This window comes from Colobus angolensis, unplaced genomic scaffold, assembly GCF_000951035.1.
Source record: "Colobus angolensis palliatus isolate OR3802 unplaced genomic scaffold, Cang.pa_1.0 Scaffold168, whole genome shotgun sequence".
In the NCBI taxonomy this organism is placed as follows: domain Eukaryota; kingdom Metazoa; phylum Chordata; class Mammalia; order Primates; family Cercopithecidae; genus Colobus; species Colobus angolensis.
In genome coordinates, this window is record NW_012114799.1 from 6878022 (window position 1) to 6897564 (window position 19543).

Sequence of the window (19543 nt, forward strand, 5' to 3'; positions counted from 1 at the left end):
GCTCAAGTAAATCTTCATGTAGATTATGAAGTGTAGACTTCAATTACCCCAAAGTGGTATAAGCTTTGATAATGTGTTTCATGAGGACAGGACTTATGAGGTACTCAGACTAATTCTGTGAAATCACAAGGGGAATAAAGAGTTCTAATGGCATGTTACAGTAAGTTGGTGCCAAGGGAATAGAATGTTATGGTCAACATTAAATTTCCATATCTAGTCCATGATTTAAGTATTGATTTATGGAGAACAAGGATATAACAGGGTACAACTCACTCTAAAATGAATGTATATTCGTATTTTGTGGATGATTCAGAAATATTGTGTGTTTAATCAATTTTTATGTCGTCTCTGTATGGAGAAAATACTAAAGTTCTTTGACTATTGGATATCAGTACTTTCTTGTTTGTATTCAGGGTGATAGTCACACATTTGTTTGTATAGAAGGAAAAGAAGCAGAAGTCTCCTTGAGGTTGTTGATGATGGGATGAGCATAAGGGGTGCAGATAAGCAGTAATTTTGGTCATTGAAGTAATACATATTCGATGTGGCTATTAAAGTATACTAACAAAATGTATTAAGAATAATAGAATCAATTGGCAACATACATATATTAATATAAATATATGTGCACACACAGAAATGTATACATGCATTTATATTATATCTGTTTATAATAGAATGTCATATTGTCATATCACACATATATTTATATATGAAATACATAATGGATATATAATAAAAACATACATAAGAAACAGAATTGGCTTAAATATATGTAACATATTATGTAATATAATATATATTTAACATAACATTATGTTATGATTATATATTAATATATAAGCCAATTCTGTTTCTTATGTATTGTTATATTAATATAATACTGGATTCATGTAATGTTCTTGGCATAGCCCACAGAGTCAATAATGCTGTGTTCTAAAATTGGAAGCAACGATTATATTGCTATCATTCGCTAATGTGTGGCCAATAAAGTACATCATGTCATATCCTGAAGTAAAACCCCAGCACAGCACAAGGTATGTTTGAAAGGATGTAGGAAATGTGAACTTAGAGAGCATGTCCTATAGGTAGGGCCTCTTCATGGTCTACAAATTAGGCACATGTTCAATGATTGTTCTGAATTAGTTTGTGCCTTTACAACATTAAGCCTTGTCACTCTTCTGTGGGATCTGATCTCACGTCTCAGGGCTTTGACAATTGCTCTGCTGACACCCCTGAAACATGCTGATGTCTGCCCTGCGTTTTACCTCCGCGCTTACTCCTTGTGAACATGTGGCAGATCTCAGACTTTTACTGATGTGTTCGTTTTGTGGTTTTCTGTGTTCACATCCTGTAAAGGATGTAAGTGCTAGGCTTTGGATGGGAAATTGGATTTTAACCTGAACTTATGAGATGTGAATCCTACAACTGAATTATAAAAATGTTTCCATGTTATCTATAATCACTGAGGTTAAAAAAAAAAGATCAACTACCTCATCTAACCCAACAATAAGAAAGTATCATGCATGCAAAAGATTTCTCTCTCTCTCTCTTTTTTACCTCCAGGAAACAGTTACATGGGGAAAGAAGTTTGTGACCCTTTGCACACTGGGGATAAATTCTTGAGGATTCACATTACATATTAAAAGCCTGGAGGAGTCCTTTAAAAATGAAAACTTTTAATTTTGTTTAACCCTGAATCATCCTCAAATTTATTTAATAACAGTGATCCTCCTTTCTTACTAAACTCAGCGGGTACAGTGGTTCCACTTAAAGCATTTTGGAAAATCCTAAGTAGTAATACATTATCTTCAGTTGGAATCAGATGAGATGATTAATCCAGGAAACGCAGGGGACAGCATAGTACTCCCTTGTCCCCAGGAACTTTTAAAACTCAGCATTTTCTTTTCAATAGCCTGAGCTAACATTGATTCTAACAAGTGATTAATGAGTCCTTATAATTATTATTTTCATTATGTGATTGTAAAGTCCCTCCATAATTCAAACGACATTTCTTCAATTCACTTTCTTTGTAAGCTGAATTCTCACAAAGCACTCTGGGAAATTCCAATAATGCAGGGGCTAAAAAGAGTTGACACAGGCTGCAGGCCATTGCTGTGTGCTCGCCCAGCTCGGAAAGGGTAATGAGGATAGATTTTCTCAGTGCACTATTGAGCGAAGGTTTGCATGTCCCATGGGCCTATCAGTCTCTGGGCTGGTTGGGGATGCATTTATTATTGCAGTACATCTCTGATTTTCTTTAATTATTATATGTGGTGGTGACTATTATAGTGGATATCCCTCTCAGCCAAATAAATTAGATGTGCAGGGAATATAATTTTCTTTAACTTACTTTGGTTATTTACTTTGAGCCCTTCCTACCACCAGGGTCCCTAGTTATTTCCTCTGAGACGTTCACCATTCTTCAGCTGTCTGTCAGTTGAAACTGGTCACTGCTTAGAGGGCTCTTCTTCCTGATAGGCTGGCTGGAGACTCTCTCTAGAACTTCTGCACCATGCTTGGTTCTTATCAGTTTTGTTCTGAGGAGGAGAAGAGCAGAGAGGAAGCTTCTATTTTAATCATATGTACTTTTTGAAGCAGGAGGTGTGTCGCAGGGGAAGAGACTCCTTACCTCAGAAATACCCAATGTAACCTACCTAGGAAGGTTCCTACCTAGGAAACTGGCACACAAATCCCAGAGGCTTGTTGGACTGTGTTGATGTTTTGCTCTATTACATCTCTTCTCTGAGAACATGAGCATGGGCCACTGATGACCTGTTTAAAAGGGGAAAGGGGGAAAAGAGAAATATTAGGTGGAAGGAAACAATTGTATAGGTTGATATTTCAGAAATGTTTTCCACCATCTTCTCCTAATACATCTTTCTATTTCTATAAATAAACCTACTTCTTACACACATTTCTCCCATCCTTTAACCCCAGACTGAAGGTGAGTACTAGGTTTCTGACCCGGACTGTACTCTTCAGAACAATGACCTCAATCCAAGCTCCTCTAGGGTGTGAGCATGAAGACATTATCTGAAGAATCTTCCAGGTTTTAGTTGGGATCTTGCATCCTGACAGCTTTCTCGCTGCTTCTGAGGTTTCTCTCAGCTTCTCCTGCTTCCTCTTCAGGCAGAGGAGTGGTCCACATTAACAGCCTTGAAGCACACTTGTTCCCGGCTCGCTCCTTCTTAGATATTTTCCTAGATATCTGAGAATGTAGTCATATCAACAATCTCCAAAAAGATTACATTCTCCCCCTTTTCATTTATTCTGTCAATTTTTCTGAAAATATCCAGGGAATTTAAGGCATTCAGGAATTCTTTTTAAAATTAGTCTGCTTTGTAAGGCTGCTTTGAGGACTGCATGACATGTTTGCTGTAAAGTGTCCAGGATAATACTGGGTGTACTGATGCTGCTGCTACTATGATGAACCTGTGACCACCATGATAATTTCATCTCCCAGCACTTTTTAGGTTTTCTTGTACAAAAATCCGCCTTTGTTCCTGGGGGATATGTTCTAGGACCTCCAGTAGACTCTTGAAACTGTGACTAGTACAGAGCCCTGTACATATTATGTTTTTTCCTATATACATACCTATGATAAAGTTTAATTTCTAAATTAGGCACAATAAGGTTAATAACCATAATACAGCAGATCAATTATAGTCATAATATTATAATAAAATCTATGTGAAAGTGGTCTCTCTTTTTCTCTCCCTCAGAATATCTCATACTGTACTCATCGTTCTCTTGTGATATGGATCCTAAAATTAACAAGGATAAAATGACCGTGTGACGATATGAAGGGAGGTGAATGACATAGGCATTGTGACATAGTGTTAGGCTACCACTGACTTTCTGAATTCCTGAATTCATGTCACTATCCTGTCTTGCAGCAAGTAGCTTGATGTCACTTGTTTCAAGGGATCCCTTGCTGAAGTCTTCCTTATGGGCTTAATGCTTTCTGGTGCAACTCACTGCCATCAATTGCAACATGTTTCTCTTCCTGTCTTCCACCTAAAAATTTAACACCTTTTCCAAATCAGTACTTACCATGCACTGTGGCTGTAACTTTTGCAGTTTGAGGTGCAACAGCAAAACCAGCATGAATTTCTTTTTCCTTCTTCATAATTTCACAGGTAGAAGATTCATTCTGATGGTAGATCTTTATAGACTTGTTTTTTTTTTTTTCTCTCTCTCTCTTTAAGTCTAGAACTTTCACCTTTTCACTTAAAGCTAACACTTTATGACTCCTCTTTGGTATATGTGAATTGCCAGCATCACTACTCTTGCACTTTGAGGCCATTATGAGTAAAATAAGGATTACTTGTACACAAGCACTGCCATACTTCAACGTTCAATCTTAGAACCCAGATGGCTACTAAGTGACTAGTGAGGAGGCAGCATCTGCAGTGTGGATACACCTGACAAAGGAAGGATTCACATCCCCAAACAGAAACAGAAGCAGGACAAAGTGAGACCTCATCATATTGTTCAAACTTACGAATTATCTCTGGAATTTTCCATTTCGTATTTGGGAACTGCAGTTGACCATAGGTAACTAAAACCACAAAAAGTGAAGCCGCAGATAAGTAGGAACTACTGTAGTAAGCCGGTATAATAGAATCTGAAATGCAATTCTCTTTTATTTACATTCTTCAAGAAAAATGATAATAGTATTTTACTTGTTGAGTGAGATTCCTACATCATTCTCATTAGGGCTATACTTAAGATCAAAGGTATTTCTGTAGTCTTGGGTGCTTTAGTACATTACCATGCTAGCCTTGAGAAGACTGGGCACCCCATCACTGAATTCCATGGGCTTTATGGAGACTGGAGAAAAGGGGTATGTAGAGTTGCAGTAAAGAATAACAGGCATTGCAAAAGGACTTGTGAAAAAACAGTATTTAAAAATTCTATTGGGCATCATTATTAGGCGCCCAATAGAATATAGGTTTCTACCTATAATTATAAACTAAGGAAACACAGAGAAGAGACTTTTTCCCTTCAACTCTTTTTTTTTTTCATTTTGGAAAAATCATCAACCCATTATGTTGTGTGTTGTGAGTTTCCAGTGTTGACATTACACCTAACTACACTTGACATGATTCTGCTTCCTATGATGCTATTAGTTCTAGCTTCAGTGATGTGCAATATTAGTTAGACCCTAACTGTATGCCTAGTGCTGGGCTAGTACAGGTTATAGAGTAGTTAATAGGATGAAAATGTTTCTACCTTCGTGGAGTTTAGAGTCAAGTGAGAGAGACAAGTATTAAACGGTGAATTCTACAATTAGATTTGTAATTTCAAGAGTGAATGCTTTGTAGGAGAAGAGAGTACTATCAGAGCAGAGGGAAGAGTTCTCTACAGGTATGCCTTGAGATCTAAAGGGTGAGTGGGAATGAACGTTACTGGGCTGTAGCAAGCAGTGCGTGTAATTTGGTTTAAGAGATCCAGCCGGGTATGGTGGCTCACAACTGTAATCCCAGCACTTTGGGAAGGCAAGGCAGGCAGATCACCTGAGGTCGAGAGTTCGAGACCAGCCTGGCCAACATGGCGAAACCCCATCTCTAATAAAGATACAAAAATTAGCTGGGCATGGTGGGGGGGCACTTGTAATTTCAGCTACATGGGAGGCTGAGGCAGGAGAATCATTTGAACCTGGGAGGCAGAGGTTTCAGTTAGCCAAGATCATGCCACTGCACTGCAGCCTGGGTGACAAGAGTGAAACTCCATCTCAAAAAATAAAATAAAAAAAGACAGTCTATATGGCTGCCCAGGTATTGGAAGGAGCTTGGCTTATTGGGGGAACAAAATGGTGGCCAATGTGATGAGAGAGAAGTGAGTGGAGGTGGCTGGGCCAGGAAATCAGGACACTAAGGAGTATGATGGCCCTGATCAAGCAGGCACTTTTATGTTATGTTAATAATATTGTTTTTCTTTATTTTGAAAGGAACAGGAAGCTGTTGATGAGCTTTTCACATGAAAATGACATACAGAATGACATGCTGCACCCAAAGGAGTACAAATTTGAATTATTAAAAGATATAGAACCACAATAGGGAAAAGGAATTGATAGCAGGGGTGGAGTAGGGTGGAGCAGTGGATTCTTGAAGGCGGAATGGGAGGACACTCCTTTCATCCATGCAAGAGAAAGCAATGAGCTGCACCAAGGTTGCAGGTGGTGGTGGAATGGGATGAAGCAACTGGGGCAGATTGAAATAATGTTTAGGAGACAGAGCTGGTGGGTGATTGAATCTGGTCTTTAGAAATCTTCCTGAAAGTCTTCAGGCATACCCATTTGACTCTACTGGGTACATAGGTGTTTTAGGCGGAATGGGAGGACACTCCTTTCATCCATGCAAGAGAAAGCAATGAGCTGCACCAAGGTTGCAGGTGGTGGTGGAATGGGATGAAGCAACTGGGGCAGATTGAAATAATGTTTAGGAGACAGAGCTGGTGGGTGATTGAATCTGGTCTTTATAAATCTTCCTGAAAGTCTTCAGGCATACCCATTTGACTCTACTGGGTACATAGGTGTTTTAGTTGATTCTCTATAGAAAACAATATTGTGATTATGCCATGCTGTAACTGAGCACAGGCTCAGGTGTTCACTGTTTGAAAAGCCAATAACGAAGATGAAGCACAGTGAAGGGAAAGTGACTTTATTTCTAAAGCTAGCTGTGGAGAAGTGACTGGCTTATGCCTCCAGAAACTGCCTCTAATTTTAAACTAGGAAGAGGAGCTTAAAAAGAGAACTTGAAATGGGAGCCATGCAGGAGGGGTGCTGAATACAAGGTCCATGTGTCTTGTTGCAGTGGCCATCTCAAGCCGTGGTCCACCAGGAGCGTGGCTGGCATCATCTCAACAATGCCAGCTTGTTGCTTTGAGGTAATCTCTGGAATTTTGCAGCTAAGTCTCCAGGCTTGGTCTGTCTCAAGATTAGTCCCTGGAACTTCTAAGTAAACACATAATTGGATAACAAGCATACAGCTAGATAAATGTGCATGGGGCAAAGGAGTACATGGTGGGAAAGGGAACGGAGTGGAGTTTCAGAGTGTCTCGACTGTATTTTAAGACTAAGGAAGAAGGTCTCTACAGTTATTTATTTTTTTATTATACTTTAAGTTCTGGGATACATGTGCAGAATATGCATGTTTATTACATAGGCATGCACGTGCCATGGTAGTTTGCTACACTCATGAACCTGTCATCTACATTAGGTATTTCTCCTAATGCTATCCCTCCCCTTGCCCCCAACCCCGCAACAGGCCCTGGTGTGTGATGTTCCCCTCCCTGTGTCCACGTGTTCTCATTGTTCAGTTCGCACTTATGAGTGAGAACAGTTTGTTTCAAGGTTATGTGTTCACTGGGAAGAAAGGAGAAAAGAAAAGTTTTATAATGCATTTTGAAGGTAAACTACTCAGTTACAATGTTACTGCTATTCTCAGACTTTTAAAAAAAATATGCTAGCTTGAAAATTATTTTACAGACAAGAGTAGAGCCTCACATAGTCTTAAAATTGCTGTTTCAAAACAAAAAATTATTCTTTTGAAAAAGAAGTGAGATGCACTAAATGTTCTGTCCACCAAAATGCAGCCAGTACTTTGCTCTCACTTGTATATCGTATGAATATCTGCTACTAGAAAGAGATATGGGTTCAGGTACAGATTTACTCCATGTATCTCTTACAGCGGTTGGTTCTTGAAGTTAGGGAAAATATTGTCTTGGGTATGCTCTTGTGCAATTTTTATCTCAGGCAATATTAATTCTTGAGTTGCTTAATGGTAAAGGAAATATTTGCATGCTCTCTGCCCTTTTGTTTTATGTATTTTTAAACTTGTGTGCATAGTCCCAACGTTACTACCTTGCCTTGACCTCTAGTAGACAACATAAAAGAAAGCCTCCTTTATCAAGCTCAACATGTATTGATCATTCACTGGGTAAACAGAACTTTATTCTCATTTTTTTGATCAGGGACGCAGCTTAAAGTTTTCAGCCTCCCGAGCACATCTTCTAGTTTGCTTTCTGTGTAGTATAAAGCAAACAGATATCTGGTCCTCTTGAGTGAAGTCAATGCCTGGGCTGTCTGTAAGCTCAAGAAGAAAGTCCTTCAGGAGAACGTTGTGTGGGATTCAGCTGGTCTCTGTTTCTGACTTACTCTTGATTGCCATTTCCACTTAACTGATGCAAAACAGCCAAGTAAATGATTTTCTTCCACCTCTCCAGGGAATCCAAAGGGCTTAGTTGAAGCATTTATTGTAAGTAAAGTCAAAGTTGAGTGAAGCCATATTTATGGGATGAAAACACCTCATAAATATCTTTTGACAGGTAGCAGAGCCCCAAGAGTTTCGAGGCCATCGCTCAAACCAGGCCGCTGAGCTGGACGGAGACGGAGGCAGGAGCTTTTGGCAGGAGACGGGTGGTAGGGCCTTCGGCCCCTCATACCGGCTGCACTCAAAACAGACTCCCTTCTAAACACGTTTTACCCAATGGCTTTGCAAGCCCCATTTGCTCAAGGGATATCATTGCTAAAAAGAATTAAATTGCAATTGTTGTGAAAAAGGTTTAGAATAAGATAGAACTGGAGGGGGCACCTGAGCTGTTTACCTTGTGCGGGTTCTTTGATCTCATGCATTGGTGTCCTCAATTGCAAAGCAGAACAATGTCAATAAGGTACATATAGTATTGGGAAGATGATAGTACGTGTTCAAAAAAACAAAAACAAAAATAATAAACATTGCCTATTACTATTATTGTAATTGTTATTCTAGGGACACATCATTTCTGATTGGTGTCTGAGGGTTCATTCCTGTGCTAAACCCCTGAATCTTGCTGGATGTACTTGAGCAGTAGTTTGGCTGGTGTTCTCAAGCAAACAAAGGCAGGAAGGATCTCATTTCACGTAACAAATAGTGAAGGGACCCTGGGTGCAGCTGTCTGCTCCAGGTGACAGTCTAGGAGGGCGACAAATCTCAGCATTAACAAGCAATTTGTTGTTTGTGTTATACAGGTTTCTAATGTAATTTCCACTTGTTTATTCTGGTTTTTGGCCTCTCTTCCCTCAGCCACACCTTAGATTGCAACATTTATGGAGCCCTTATTCTTCCCTTGCAGTCTTAGAACTGTTCTAATGGAAACCAGCGTGATACAGTGTTACAGATCACTGGATGGGATGTGTGTAAATAAAATTGCCAGCCCCATTTTTCTCCAAATGATTGTGTGACCTTGGGCAAGTCACTGAATTTGTCTAGGCTTTACTTTTTCCTGCAAAAACTCTGGGCAGTAAAATTCCCTTGCCACTCCTACATTCTAGGAGGTTAGCAGGAGGTAGGTTTTAGTGATCCTAAAAGACCTACTTGTGTCAGATTGCTGTGAAATATATGAGGTTTGAGAGTCTTTTTTAGGCTTTAGAATTTGTAGAAAGTAGCATTCAAACCAGAAATATTGATGAACAATTTTTAAAAGGTGGTTTTCTGTCTCCGTGATGTTTGCATTAGCTGATGAGTGGTTCAAATACATGTCTAATCTGCTTTGCTGTCGAGCTACTTCTAATGGATGTTCTAGACGCTGGCGACTAATAATTTGTAATCAAAAGTAAGTAACAGAGGCATTTTGCTTCTCAGTCAGAGGCATCTGTCCACAAAGATGAAATGTGCTATTAGTGCCAAACAAAAACACAATCATACAGAAAGAGCTGGGAACATTAGCAACAAAGCTTATGCTTACTTGAGGTATAAATATTCCATCCAAATGCTCTGAGGTAGTCTTCTATGGAATCATGAACTGCCTTTGCAAGTAAATCTTTGTGTGAAAATGAAGTTGTATATGTTAGCTTTCAACTTTTGCTGTTGAATTTTTCTAATGAGATTTATGGGAATACTTTAGCACACATATTCAGGCCATGAATGTACCATGAATTTTTTTTTTATGATTTTGGTATAACTGAATTTTTTGTTGTTATTGCAAAAAGTGCAATGGAATTTTTTTAATGAAATGCAACAGAGCTTAAGTTTCCTCTCATTTAAAGTCTCGTATGTTTGTGTGTATATAAATATATATATATATATATATATTTTAGTATTATCTGATGCGTGACTCAGTAATGGATATATCTGATGAGCAGGTTTTCGTTGCTAGTCTAGAAAGTATTGAGTGGCTTTGTGCATCCTCTGCTAGTGGAAGTTATTGATGATCATGATTGATTTAGAATTATAGACTTGGAAACTCTCATCTCTTCCTGATTCCATCAGTGAGCCTGCCTCCAGGGCTGACTCTCAACTTCAGGCTTGCTGCTATAGATCTAGTGAGATCTGGGAAACAAAAGCATTGAGATTGTTAGTACTGTGTATAAAGTAAGTGTAAATAGGCCTAAAGGAAGGACCAAACATCCGCTTCAGGAGTAAATTGGCATTACACTTAGTGTACAGCATTAACAGATATCTAATGCCTTATTTATTTTTGTATCCCCAGAATCTAATACACTACTTGTCAAGTAGTAGAGAATGAATAATTGCTGTCATAATGAATGAATGTTCAGTTGCCACTTTTTCCCGTTGCTTGAGTTCTTAGATGTATTTTAGAAAGCGAACTTTCTTAGATAAATGTCTGCTATATAAGTTAGGTATTACTTTAATTATTCCGTAGTTGATAGGGTAGCTTTTTGAGAAGTAAAAGTCACTACATTCACCTATTGGAAGTGAAGCATCTTATAGGTAAGGCAATGTTGTCTTAAATCCGATTTTGTAATTCTGAGGTTTATGAGTGCTTTGGTTTAGTAATTATTCACAAACAGTTTGCTTAAGTTGCTAAAACTCTGCATCATTATTCATATCATCTCCCCACACCCCTTACCCAATTTAAAAATAAAGCAACATCAGGATAATAAAGGCTTTGACAGGGAAAAATGAAAAATAAAGCAAACATCTCTTCCTATTGCATGCATAGTATTAAATTAGGGTTGCCATTTCAAATAGTGGCCAGTACTATGCAAGAGCTATGGAGAGTGTGTTTATTTTCTCTGTCCTCTAGAACCTCCTTTTTCGTTTGTTTCAGGCATTTTATTGAACACAGCACCTAAAATTCAGGCATCTAACATGCTTTCTTAAATGTGATGATTTAGGTTGAGTGAAGCATGCTTGTAAACTAATCCAGTTAAGGGTAACTTAATTAAGATGATAAAATTTGCCAACGCTTTTCTGATTCTAGAGGAATATTACATTACAGCATTCACATATTTGCATTTCCTGCAAAAATACAGGCAGAAAAAAAGAGAAATCACAGAGCCTTAAATTTGAAAGTGACCTGAGAGTTCATCAATGCTACCCTTCCAAGTCCAAAGAATTCACTTCTAGGCCAAAATGTTAATGTGTTAGTGTGTGATGTGTCTTAAAATACTTAGATTATTCAACAGCAACTATATTCCTCTCACAAAAAGGGTGGTAAGTTGCAGATACATGACTCTTTACATAATGTTTGTCCAGGTAAACAGATACAGAACTACTGTCCCATTACATCATTGAAATATTTTCTGATAAAGCAGTCAGCATGAGTTTTATTAATAGTTTAGAGCTACATTACATCAGTGGTCAAACTTTTAATATTCAAATTGTTCTAAATTTTGTTTTATTTTTATTACTTGGTGTCTGTTTTTGTTCACTAGGCATATAAAATTCTTGATATTTAAAAACATGGTATCTTATGTATTTGTTTAGATTATTTGTGAATACTGTTAATATGTAATACATAAATATTTTGTAATAAAAGCAGGGTTATTTTGTATGTGGTAAATTTAAAGGTAATATTATTCTTCATGCAACTGCTTACATGTCTAATTACTTCTTCTATTTGTGAACTTGGACAAGAGATGTAAGATTTCTCAAACTGCCAGTCACATTTTACTTCAATATGCATGTTTTTTTGAAATGGCAAAACCACTCAGGGCTGTGTGATTTTCACTTATGTATGTATTGAAAGTTCATAGCCAAATACAACGAAATAAATCATGGAGCACATTTCCTCTCCATGCCTGAGAAATGCAAATGGCTATAGGTCCATTGCTGAAAGGTCTCGTCTTCATCTCATATGTCTTGTTCGTAATTTGATTTTCATGTGATTATTCCATGTGTACACAATTCAGTTTGCATTTGCTTGTTATTTAGATGTTTTTTTTGCTGTCCTCAAAGTTTGCTTTAATATAAGGAGGAACTATTCTAGCTTGACTCTGCCTTTCTAAATGTCCTGGCCAAGGCTTATTAACATGCATGTGTCTCACCTTACAAGAGCCACTATCCTAAATTTCCAGGCCAAGGAGTGGGGAGTAATTGTTTACATACTGCCTTTATTACCTGTTCTACTCATACTCAAAGGAATATTAACATATATAACATAATAGTGAATTAACTCATATCCAAAATTAATATAGCTTAATATTCCTGTGGTTAATTTTTAGAGTTAATATTGGAGATCCTGGCTCCAAATAGGAGATCCTGGCTAAGCTAAGAAACATCTTCAATGATAGCAATTTTAATTACTTAATAGTTATACTTTGTTCTCCAATGATGTAGAAAAAATTTTGCTATTTGATAAAATTCTGCATTTGATCTTAGCCAAAAGGCTAAGCAATTATTTGGTAAAATTCTGTAAAGAAAGAGGGGATGAAATCTAAGGGAAGAATAATCATTTCTAAAGTTTAAAATAGTAATGATTGCAAATAACCAAAAAAGTGTTAGCTTATTTTGAAAGTGGAGAATTTATAAGCAAAAGATAATAAGAGAATGTCATAGTCAAATGCTTTGAAAGTAAAGACGAGTCATTTGGCAAGATATTCTAAATGAATTAAGTGTAATATTAACTTTTGAAGATTGATCAGAAATAGCTCAACTTTTCTGATCTTACTTTCATTAATCCATGCAAAAAAAAAAACCCTGAGTGGAAAATTGTGTGTGCTTAATACCTAAACAAATAGAGATAAACTGACAGCCATTATTTAAAAATCCACAGTGCTCTACAAAAAAAAAAAAAAAAAATTCCTTTAACTTTATCCAATAACTGTTTTATATCATTCAAGACTAACTTTAGATTTTAAAGTTTGCCGTGTTCATATATATTTTGAAATATTCCTTTATTGAGTAACTGTGGGAATTTGGGAGCAATAATAAAAATTTTCATGAATAGCCTGACATGATAGACAATGAATAGAATACTTAAACTGAAACTTCTCTAGAACATTAGGACAGAGAAAGCCTCCCAGTCACTTTCAAGTAACAAGAAACATCTCAATTTGCAAAGTAAAAAATTGTGAGTAATCTAAGAACACATCACCAGAATTGCCGGTGGCTGGTTAAGTCAGCCTATGCTAAGATCACCGTTTTCAATGCACGTTCTCTATACTGTGAGCAGTCTGTGCTGGGACAACAGGCTGGAGGAAGGTAGTGGGCAAACTCAGGGGCATTTTGGTAATGAAAGCTGACCTGCTCCAGTGAAACCTGTCCTGTTTCAGCAAGAGAAGTCTCTAGTATGTTTTCTATGTTAATCTCTCTCATAAAGTGGCAGAAGGCATTGACACTGTAACCTAACACACTATCGTCAAGAATGCCAGGTGTATATAGCTAGAACAGGGGTGTGAGGGAGAACTGAGATGACCAGGTGCATTAGAACCAGACCTTTTTGTCCTACTAAAGTGACAGATCCTCATTTTAGTGTGTGGCCCCAAATGCAGATAACCTGCTTCTCTGGGGATGTATATGTTTCTTCCTAAATGCATGTGACTACATACATGTCTACTATTTGTACAAATGTAGTGGATGCTAATGAAAATATTTTTCGTGGAGTAATTAAACATCATTTGGGGCAGCTGGTCAGATTCAGGGAAAGAGAGAGAGCTTGTGTAAATTCATATGCCTCTTAGGGTCTGAAATGCCTTATGATCATCACAGTCCTGATACAGGGACGAACGTACCTAGTTAAGCTGATAAAACTTTTTTTAAAAAAATTTTAAGTTATGGGATACATGTGCTGAACATGCAGGTTTGTTACATAGGTATACATGTGCCATGGTGGTTTGCTGCATCTATCAATCTGTCATCTAGGTTTTAAGCCCTGCATGCAGTAGGCATTTGTCTTAATGCTCTCCCCACCCTTGCCCCCCACACCCCAACAGGCCCTGGTGTGTGATATTCCCCTCCCTGTGTCCATGTGTTCTCCTTGTTCAACTCCCACTTATGAATGAGAACATGTGGTGTTTGATTTTCTATTCCTGTGTTTGTTTGCTGAAGGATGATGGTTTCCAGCTTCATCCATGTCCCTGCGAAGGACATGAACTCATTCTTTTTTATGGCTGCACAGTATTCCATGGTGTGTATGTGCCACATTTTCTTTATCCAGTCTATAATTGATGGGCATTTGGGTGGGTTCTGAGTCTTTGCTATTGTGAATAGTGCTGCAATAAACATACGTGTGCATGTGTCTTTGTAGTAGAATGATTTATAATCCTTTGGGTATATACCCAGTAATGGGATTGCTGGGTTGAATGGTATTTCTGGTTCTAGATCCTTGAGGAATCACCACACTGTCTTTCACAATGTTTTGAACTAATTTACACTCCCACCAACGGGTTCAGATTACATATTTAAACAAATGAAAGGGAGGAAACTATTTTTTCGTTGTTGTTGACACAAAATGTGATTACTTACTGTCCTTGTGAAAAGAGATATGATCAACTTTCTGGATAAGGCCTGCTGGTATGTCTGTAGATCAGATGCAAAAAAATATGATAAACATGAACAGGCAGCTCCCTCATATGTCTATTTCTTGGACTGTTTCCTACACAAATAAATTAGTTAATTACAAGATCTGGCATGTTACAAGCTAATGTTGGAAACTTTACCTGGAGTCAGTACCTATCAGAAATCAAAATGGGTACACTTCAAGGATTCTAGGGACAGAATTTCCACAGACAATTCAGTGCTGCTGCTTCTCTTACTACCTCATCTTTCCCCTGCACCCCATTGTTATTTTCATGCAATTCACTCTGCAAGTACTAACCAAAACTGAGGGCAATGATTTTGAAAATGAAAATAGGATACTTTGGCAACTTATGATGTTAAACATATCTCTTTTCTGAGCTTCTTAGAGTATGAGCTGAAGGACTAGAAATATGAAAAATTCTACTTTATTAAAATCCTGGCTTTAGGGCTTTTCTTTTAGCTGAAACACCACCTCAGTGGAAAGTATTAATATTGAGTTAGATGTATAGGCTTTGGAACATAGTAGTTACAATGGTACAAATCATTTGTTAAATTTGTATTGTCTGCTTGACACATTATATCATTTGTCTTCAGAACAATTCTATAAGTCAATGCTTTTATTATCTTCTACCTTATATAGGTGAGGAACTTTCTAAGGCTTAGAAAGTTGAAATAATTCATCCAAGTTTACATTACTGATGGAATGCTTATTTCAACAAGAGTGTCCACATTCTTCACCACTAAATTATATTTGGTGAATATAATTATATAATTTATAATTCTCTGTTCCACCAAAATTCATAATTTTATACTGGTTGTGTTGGAAAGTGTGTTAATTGACTTCTACTTCTCTGTGAATTGCTGAATGTAATCTCTGAGTAATTAACATCCTTGGTTTTCTGCCTGTAGGTCCCTGGGGAAGGTGTACAGGAGACTGTGGTCCCGGAGGAGTCCAGAGTCGGGCAGTGTGGTGTTTTCATGTTGAAGGGTGGACAAGTCACCTGTCTAACTGTGGCGAGAGCAACAGGCCTCCAAAGGAAAGAAGTTGTTTCCGAGTCTGTGACTGGCACAGTGACCTCTTTCAGTGGGAGGTTTCTGACTGGCACCACTGTGTGCTCGTTCCTTACGCTCACGGCGAAGTCAGGCCTCGGACTGCAGAGTGTGTGACGGCTCAGCATGGACTGCAGCACCGGAAGGTGCGCTGCATTCAGAAGTTGAACCGAACTATGGTTGCAAATGAAATATGTGAACACTTTGCCCCTCAGCCTCCTACAGAACAAGCTTGCCTCATTCCTTGTCCCCGGGATTGTGTGGTATCTGAGTTCCTGCCATGGTCCAACTGTAGCGAGGGATGTGGGAAGAAATTGCAGCATAGAACTCGCGCCGTCATAGCTCCTCCTCTCTTTGGCGGTTTGCAGTGTCCAAATTTGACTGAGTCAAGAGCCTGTGAAGCTCCCACTTCCTGTCCTCTTGGGGAAGAGGAATATACATTTAGCCTTAAGGTTGGACCATGGAGTAAATGCAGACTGCCTCATCTTAAAGAAATTAATCCAAGTGGAAGAACTGTTCTGGATTTTAACTCTGATTCAAATGAGCGAGTCACCTTTAAACATCAAAGTTACAAAGCACATCATCATTCGAAGTCTTGGGCAATAGAGATAGGTTATCAAACCCGGCAGGTTTGGTGTACAAGAAGTGATGGACAAAATGCTATGTTAAGGTAGGAGACCTTTGATGCTTGTATTTGATTCACCTAAAATATTTCATTTTATACAATTTTATAAAGCTTCTTAGGGAAAATGGCAATCAGGTTTATAATTTGGGTTTTTAGAAGTTTCGTGTAAGAAGTTTTTAATTTCACTGGGAAGTTTTCGAAATTGTATAGTTTAGACCAAGCTGTATTCTAGCATTCTTGTCTGATTAGTAGTGCAATTATATATATAGGGAAAGTCACATATTTCCACATTTTATCAAGACAGTAACCGGTATAAAAATAGATCTGCCATTATTACAGTAATAGAAGACTAAGGGGCTTCTCATAATGATAAAAAATCAAGTGCAGTTTCAAATTTGGGATATGAATTATGTAAATATTTTTGTTTTTCAAAACATTTGTGCTTTAAAATTTTATTTTTGTTTTTGTTTACTTTTGTTTTCACTATTATCAACATTCTTTGACATCTGTGTTGTACATTTTTTATACTAGCAATAGTACCAAAAAGTTGTTCCAAGAGTGCTTTCTTTGGCATTATTGTGATAAAGATGTTAACTTGCGCAAGCAGTAATTAGAATGACCTACTGTGGAAGACAGAAACTATTAAAAGCAATAGCTTAGGTTGCAAACTTATGCTTGTTTAATTTTAAATTGTTGTCTAAAACATCATGACATAAACTCACAGAAATATATTGAAAGTAATATTTGCTTAATTTTCCCCCAGAGAGTCTTAAATGAAGCACTGGTGTATTACTAAGTTTCTTTCAAATTAAGGTGCCTTTCAATAGTACTTAAATTACCAAACAACATAATGCTTGTCTTTAGAATTAATCATTCTCATCGGTTGCTGCCTTCTTGGGATCTACAGCCAGCCCGGAGATACCCCGAAGACTACCACTGTTGTTTATGAACAAAGTAATGTGATGACTTTTTTGTGTCCATTTGACTTCCCAAATGAGTGTATTTTATCCTTAATGCCTCATTCTGATTTATGCCATATGAAATTGGCAAGTCCATTGAAGAATGATTTGCAGCTTTTTATTGCCTACTTTGAAGCCCAGATTAAGCAAATGATTCATGCAATTTGTTTGAATGTGTGTAGGATTGTGTAAATACATTGTTTTCTTATACTCCATACTGTATTGCTGAAGTGAGCATTACATAGAATCTTTTCATTCTGTTTGCACATCCTTGCAATGTTTTTCTTTTTTAATAGATTATTTTCAGATCAATTTTTAAGTTTTCAAAAAAAAATGAAAGTACTGAGAGTTCCTGTATACTCCCTCACTGTCTCCAATATATAGTTTTTACCTGTTATTAACATCTTGCATTTGTGTGATAGTTTTGTAAACAAGCATTTTATAGTTACATACACAAACATTGAGTACATAACACAGTTCAAATTGTGTTCCCCTCCCCACATTTATGTATTGAAATTCTAACCTTGAGTGTAATGTTTTTAGGAGGCATGTGGCCTTTGGGAAGTAATTATGTCGTGATGATGCAGTCCTCTTAGAAGGGATTAGTGCGCCATGAGAGCTTCCTCTCACTCTCTTTCTGCTATTTGAGGATACAATGTGAAGTCAGCAGTCTGCAAGCCAGAAGAGAGACCCCACCAGAATGTGACTATGCTGGTGCCCTGGTCTCAGACTTCCAGCCTCTAGAACTATGAGAAATAGATTTCGGTTGTTTTTTAAGCCATCCAGCCTCTGGTACTTTGTTATAGCAGCTGAATTGACTAAGACTAACTGTTATAAAAATAAATACCATAGTTTGGGAATTTAAATGAGAAATTTATTTCCACAATTCTGGAGGCTGAGAAGTCCAAATTCAAGGTGAGTCTTCATTTAGTTCTTGATGAAGGTTGTCTTCTTGGCTTAAAGATGGCGATCTTCTTGCTGTGTCCTCACATGGTCAGAGAGAGAGAAAAAGGAGAGCACTCTGTGTCTCTTATTATAAGGGCACTAATCCCATCACAAGGGCTCCACTCTAATGATGTGATTACATTAGAAAGTTCCCATGTTCAAAATGCAGGTTAGAGTTTCAACATTTGAATTTTGGAGGAACACAATTCAATGTGCAGCAGGTACATTTGTTACAATTGATGATCTAATATTGATACATTACTATTAAAGACTATAGTTTACATTAGGATTCACCCTTTGTATTGTACATTCTATAGTTTTGACAAATGAATTATGACATGGATCCACCATTACAGTATTATACAGAATAGTTTTACTCCCCTAAATATCCCTTGTGCTCTATTTACTGATCCTTCCCTCTCCCCCTGAGAACCCCTGGCAACTACTGATCATTTTACTGACTATCCCCTTAGTTTTGCCTTTTTAAAAAATGTTGTACAGTTAGAATTATATATGTAGCTTTTTCTGGTTGACTTATTTCACTTTGCAATATGCGTTTAAGTTTCCTCATGTCCGTTTGTTACTTGGTAGCTTATTTCTTTTTATCACTGAACGATATTCCATTTTGTGGTACTATAGTTTGTTCATTCACCTATGGAAGTACATCTTGGATGCTATCAAATTTTGGCAATTTTGAGTAAAGCTTCTGTAAAAGTTTGTGTGTGTATTTTTTTTGTGTGTGTGAACACAGGTTTTCAAATCATTTGGGTTAATATAAAGTAGTGCAATTACTGTATGGTGTAGCAAGAGTATGTTTAGTTTTGTAAGAAACTACCTAGCTGTCTTCCAGAATGGTTGTGCCACTTTTCATTGCCACCAGCAATTAGTGGAAGTTCTGTTGTGTCACATCACCAGCATTTGTTGTCAGCATTTTGGAGTTTTGCCATTCGAATAGGTGTGTAATGGTATCTCGTTGTTTTAAATAGCAATTCCTTAATGACATGTGATGCTGAACATCTTTTCATACTCTTGCTTGCCATCTATATGTCTTCTTTGATAAGGTGTCTATTCAGATGTTTTGTGTATTTTTTAACTGAGTTTTTTTTTTTTGAGCTTTGCTCTCTTATTGTTGAATTTTAAAAGTTATTTACATATTTTGGATACCAGTCCTTTATCAGACATGTGTTTTGCAAATATTTTTGACAGTCTATGAT

General features: G+C 37.4%; 1 protein-coding gene across 1 annotated transcript in view; it reads left to right on the forward strand.

The window, feature by feature from the left end:
* THSD7B (thrombospondin, type I, domain containing 7B) overlaps positions 1-19543 on the forward strand; it is a 234635-nt gene that overhangs the window by 162730 nt on the left and 52362 nt on the right. The window contains exon 3 of the mRNA XM_011937747.1: positions 15660-16470. Within this exon, the coding sequence (XP_011793137.1) occupies positions 15977-16470 (494 nt within the window). The 5' untranslated portion in view covers positions 15660-15976. The remainder of the gene's footprint in view (positions 1-15659; positions 16471-19543) is intronic.